Source organism: Rhinopithecus bieti, unplaced genomic scaffold, assembly GCF_001698545.2.
Source record: "Rhinopithecus bieti isolate Rb0 unplaced genomic scaffold, ASM169854v2 scaffold_13351, whole genome shotgun sequence".
Taxonomy (NCBI): domain Eukaryota; kingdom Metazoa; phylum Chordata; class Mammalia; order Primates; family Cercopithecidae; genus Rhinopithecus; species Rhinopithecus bieti.
Window position 1 is genome coordinate 1,803,909 of NW_016807514.1, and position 5,556 is coordinate 1,809,464.

A 5,556-nucleotide genomic window follows, 5' to 3' on the forward strand; every position below is an offset into this window, starting at 1 on the left:
GCCCGGCCACACACCTTCATTTTACTGCCCAGCCTCCCAAAGTGCTGGGATTACGGCGTGAGCCCCCGCGCCCGGCCACACACCTTCATTTTTACTGCCCAGCCTCAGCCTCCCAAAGTGCTGGGATTACGGCGTGAGCCGCCGCACCAGCCACACACCTTCATTTACTGCCCAGCAGAGACTGTTCCTTTCTTGTGTTCAGATATTACTAGAAGTTTCCTAAAACGCATTTAAACAAAGATCCGTCAGCCATCCTTTGATATTTTATCAGCACAAGCAAATTCATGGTAAAAATCAAAGATATGAATTGACCCAGGTTATCAGTTCTACAGACATCACCTTACGGCCTCTTCAAAAGTTTAGAGGAGTGAAAACTATGTATCACATAGGTTTTTAACAACACAATGTTTACCAATCCCTCTCTACCCATTAAAAATATTTTTTCTCACTGCTAAGTTTAGCTAAAAAAAGAAAAAAGAAAAGAAAAAAGGATATGGGGAAAGTTCTTCATGTTAACAGTTGTAGGCTGGGTGTGGTGGCTAACACTTGTAATCTCACCACTTTGGGAGGCCAAGGCAGGAGGACTGCTTGAGATCAGGGGTTTGAAACCAGCCTGGGTAACATGGCAAAACCCCATGTCTACTAAAAATACAAAAATTAGCTGGGCCTGGTGGCACGTGCTTGTAGTCTCAACTACTCAGGAAACTGAGGCAGGAAAATCGCTTGAGCCGAGATCATGCCACTGTATTCCAGCCTGGGTGACAGTGAAACCCTGTCTCAAAAAAAAAAAAAGTATACATATTTTTCTGCTGCTGTTGCCGCTTCCTCTTTTTTTTAGCAGTGTAAGGACCCGGGGTGAATCCACCTTTGGAGAGCTAAAGGGCCCCACTGCGCCGTCCTTGGTCACCCTGTCTGTCCTGGGCACCTCTTAGGGACGGTGGCTCCCTTGCCACCTGCCTGCTGTGGATGACAACGAGGGGACTCCATTCCAGAGGTGCCTGGTCTAAAGAAAAGAAAGGAAGGACTGGCATAGTTGCTGCATTGAGAAAAAAGAAGAATTGAAATGTTTTTTAGGCCAGGCGTGGTGGTGCACATCTGTAATCCCAGCACTTTGGGAGGCCGAGGTGGGCGGATCACTTGAGGTCAGGAATTCAAGACCAGCCTGGCCAACGTGGTAAAACTCCTTCTCTACTAAAAACATGGAAATTAGCTGAGTATGGTGGCGCACACCTGTAGTCCCAGCTACTCCGGAGGCTGAGGCAGGAGAATCCCTTAAACCTGAGAGGTGGAGGTTGCAGTGAGCCAAGGTCATGCCACTGTACTACAGCCTGGGGGACAGAGCAAGACTCCATCTCAAAAAAAAAAAAAAAAAAAAAAGTTTTTTAAAAATAAAGAGAAATCCCAAATAATCCTTGGTTCTTCTCTGACAGCAGCTTCCCAATAAAGATCAACTTCTTAAACTTTAATAGAAATTTCAAATTTGTCCGCCACGTTTGGTGTAATTTCACTTTTACCCGCACACAGACTGCTCGCATAAAGTGATTAATTCTTGATCCAGGCTCTTCTATTTGTACACAGCGTGGATCAGATTTTCTCTGCAGTTGCTCAGGAGCCGTGTGCGATTTGCTGAGTGTGCCCTGGTGGACAGCGAGCCTTCCCTCCTGCAGAGGCTGCCCCGCCTCCCCACAGGCCTGGTGCAGACCAGAGCTGTCACAGACACTTGTGAGTGTGGAGTGCTTAGAGAGTAGAGGCTATTCATGTAATGTCTATAAAAAAAATAACACCAGCCTCTCAGTCTCTCCCTCAGATGCCTCCTTTGCATAATAGAAAAATCACAGTACTCTTCCCATCCTTCAAGCTGGGGATTGGAAGCACTGTGGGGAAGGAGCGCTGAGAGTGAATGGCTGCCTCCCTCCTGCCAGCCTCGCCACAAGGACCGCGGCTGGGACTGTGCCCTTACTGAAGCAAGTGCAGCAGGGCAGGAACAACCAAACTGATTAAGTCTTTAGTGTCTCAGTATCTCCAATAAAGCTGCTTTCTGTCATTTTGATTTAGACTTTAAATCTCTTGCCTTAATCCAATCAGCCGGGTGGGATGGCAGGCTGTGGTTTGCCTGTCCTGTCCCGGAGTTTTATGAAGGCTAAGTGCAAGGTCTGGGAAAAGCTGTGTGACTGGCATGTGCGGGCCTGTGCTGGACGTGGAATCCGGTCATTGCCACTGGGGGTTCTCTACCGAAGTGGGTAGATGGCACCCCACGCTGCTGCTGAATCAACAGGAGCTGGGACTGGGTGCCACAGGACATGATGTTTGCTTTGAAGGATTTTTACAATCAAATGAAGTCTTTGTGTTCATCTCTGGGACAGCAAGGCAATGTGACTTAGAGTGTCGTATGTGTTAACTAAAAATAGTTAATGTGATCTTGTAGACACCCCAAAATGTTTCACTGTTTAGTCACCCCTGGGATTAGATACAGTTCAGAGCTGCTGGTGCCGTCCCAGCCACCAGCCTGTGGTGCTGCTGTGAGCAAAGTACCGTGACCTCAAGGGTGGGGAGATGCCAGCGGGGGCTGTGAGTGCTTAAAGGGGGCCTATTCCCATGCCCCACTTGAATTCATTATAATAGAGATTCACCAACTACACTTTTATGACAAATGTTTTCCTTAAAACATACCTGTCTCGAAGGCTGTTCAAGTCACCGTAAGCAGCTGGCTTGCTTAATGGTGTCGGCACAGCAGCTGGGACACTTCGATCCTCGTCCTCTAGTAAGGTTTTGTTGCTTGGTGAGACTCGCTTTATTGTTTACGTTCTAGACCCTACATAGAGCTCGAAAGGAGGAATCGAGGTCATATTTAATCAGAGATGAGTTATTCAGGTGACTACAAAAGGTCGCTTATTTCTGAAGGAATGTTTTTGATCTCCTCTAGGACATGGTGGTTGGCACCATACAACTTAACCCTTTGAGTAAAACCTCAGTGGTAGCAATTCTTAACCTATCATGTTTATCAAAAATACTGTGATGTTGGCCGGGTACAGTGGCTCACACCTGTAATCTCAGCACTTTGGGAGTCCGAGATGGGTGGGTCACCTCATGTCAGGAGTTCGAGACCAACCTGGCTAGCATGGTGAAACTCCATCTCTACTAAAAATACAAAAAATTAGCCAGGCATGGTGGTGCACACCTGTAGTCCCAGATATTTGGGAGTCTGGGGCATGAGAATAGATTGAACCCAGGAGGCAGAAGTTGCAGTGAGCCCAAGATCATGCCACTGCACTCCAGCCTGGTCAACAGAACAGGACTCTGTCTCAAAGAAAAAAATACAGGCTGGGCACAGTGGCTCACGCCTATAATCCCAGCACTTTGGGAGGCTGAGACTGGTGGATCACTTGAGGTCAGGAGTTTGAGACCAGCCTGGCCAACATGATGAAAATCTGTCTCTACTAAAAATACAAAAATTAGCCAGGTGTGGTGGCACACACCTGTAATCCTAGCTACTCAGGAGGCTGAGGCAGGAGAATCGCCTGAACCCGGGAGGTGGAGGTTGCAGTGAGCCGAGATTGTGCCACTGCACTCCAGCCTAAGCAACAGAGTGAGACTCTGCCTCCAAAAAAAAGAAAAAAAAGAAAAAAAATACTGTGGTGTTATAAAATACGGTGCCTAGACTCCATCTTGGGCCCGCTAGTCACATTTCTTAGGGTGGGACCTGGTCATCTATTTGTTTTTAGTCTCATTTTTGTTTTTCTCCTTGTTCTGCAGTTGATTCACATTCACCATCATGTTCCCAGAGCCCATAACGAGGCGAGGCCCGAAGTCTGCACTCTGAGCGAATGCACTGAAGGCTCAGATGCCCTGAAGTGCAGTTTGGTTCATGGTCAAGAGCATGAGCTTTGGAGTCAGAAAGGCCTGCTTGCAATTAGGAGCTCTGTGACCTGAGGCCTGTTACTTCTCTGAGACCCATTTTCTCCTGCAGGAAATGCTCTGTGAACCATGATGGGGCGCGGTAGGGAGGGGCATTTTCTCAACTGTGCATCTTCAGCACAGAACTCCTAGGGCTTGACATTATCTCTAAAATATGCATTTCTTCCCTTAGGAGATCTGACTATATTTCTCCGCTAGATGACTTAGCTTTTGATATGTACCAAGATCCAGAAGTTGCACAGATTATACGAAAATTAGATGAAAGAAAACAGGAAGCTGTCCAAAAGGAACGCTATGATTATGCCAAGAAACTAAAACAAGCTATTGCTGATTTGCAAAAGGTATGGCTTTTGGAGAAAACAGTTCCTAATTTATGCCTGTAATAGATTTTATGTATACTTAGAATAACTACATGGTAAAAGAAACCGGTTACTAAAAGCTGTGAAGTTAGTGTGAGTTCAGAGATCTCAGCAAAATTAAGTTATGGAGACAGATAAGCACTTTAAAAATGTAAATGGAAGCAGAAGCTTTACCTCTTCAGACTCATGTTCAGGTGCCAGGGTCAGCTACCTCGTTACTAAGACCCCAAGTACAATGGGAAAATAGGAAAACCAGCTGTCCCGAAAGTCATGACGAACCCATGGGCTTATTAGATGCCAGTACAGCAACAGCAGCCAGAACTTTGCTATGAGTGTGGCCCATTCCTTCCGTTTCCCTGTGCTCGCTCCCTCTCCTCACAAGATGGTTCAAGCAAGACTCTTAAAAGTTAGCTTTGCATTTGATGTGAGTTGATCCAAATTTGAAACAAAAAGCAAACATTTTGTGCTTCAGGTTGGTGAGCGCCTTGGGAGGTATGAGGTGGAGAAACGCTGTGCCGTGGAGAAGGAAGACTATGATCTCGCCAAGGAGAAGAAGCAGCAGATGGAGCAGTATCGTGCCGAGGTGTATGAGCAGCTGGAGCTGCACAGCCTCCTGGATGCTGAGCTGGTGGGTGCAGGAGCCCGGACAGGGTGGAGGAAAGCCTAGGAGAACAGAGATTCAACTGTGTGGTTCACAAAGGTGGATATCTATCCTTTGAAGTGTAGTGTAAAACACTCTGCAGTGCTCAGGGGACAGTTATCATAGATGGACTCAGCTCTCAGGGAGGCTTTGCCTCAGCGTGTTCTTTCAGGAGGCTCACAGTCGTGGGAAAGGGGACGAGCCAGGGTCAGGAAAACCAAGGCCCTGCTGCTTTTCCGCTGCATCCCTTCATCTCTCCGGCTGCTTCCTTATTTGGAAAAGGCAGTGATGACCCTGCCCCACTGACCCCTCGGTGTTGTGAGGATCAAGTGAGAGCGAAATACTAACAGCTTCAGTGTATTGAGAACATGTTTCCCATAAGGTGCTCTGCCTCTGATTTTAGAACTCATGCAGATGGGGCATTCAGCCCACATGACAGATGAAACGAAGGTCCTGAGATACAGAATAGTAGTTGAGAGTGCACACTCTCCAGGCCAGGCATGGTGGCTCACGCCTGTAATCCCATCACTTTGGGAGGCCAAGGCTGGAGGATTGTTTGAGCCCAGGAGGATTGTTTGACCAGCCTGGGCCACATAGACCCTGTCTCTACAAAAACTAAATAATAGGCTGGCTCAAGCCTGT

The 5,556-nt window shown here is 47.3% G+C and overlaps 1 protein-coding gene across 1 annotated transcript in view; it reads left to right on the plus strand.

The window, feature by feature from the left end:
• Positions 1-5,556, plus strand: part of CEP104 (centrosomal protein 104) — a 49,010-nt gene that overhangs the window by 16,615 nt on the left and 26,839 nt on the right. Inside the window, exons 7-9 of the mRNA XM_017882419.1 lie at positions 4,088-4,256; positions 4,747-4,906; positions 5,318-5,364. Coding sequence (XP_017737908.1) covers positions 4,088-4,256; positions 4,747-4,906; positions 5,318-5,364 — 376 coding nt within the window. The remainder of the gene's footprint in view (positions 1-4,087; positions 4,257-4,746; positions 4,907-5,317; positions 5,365-5,556) is intronic.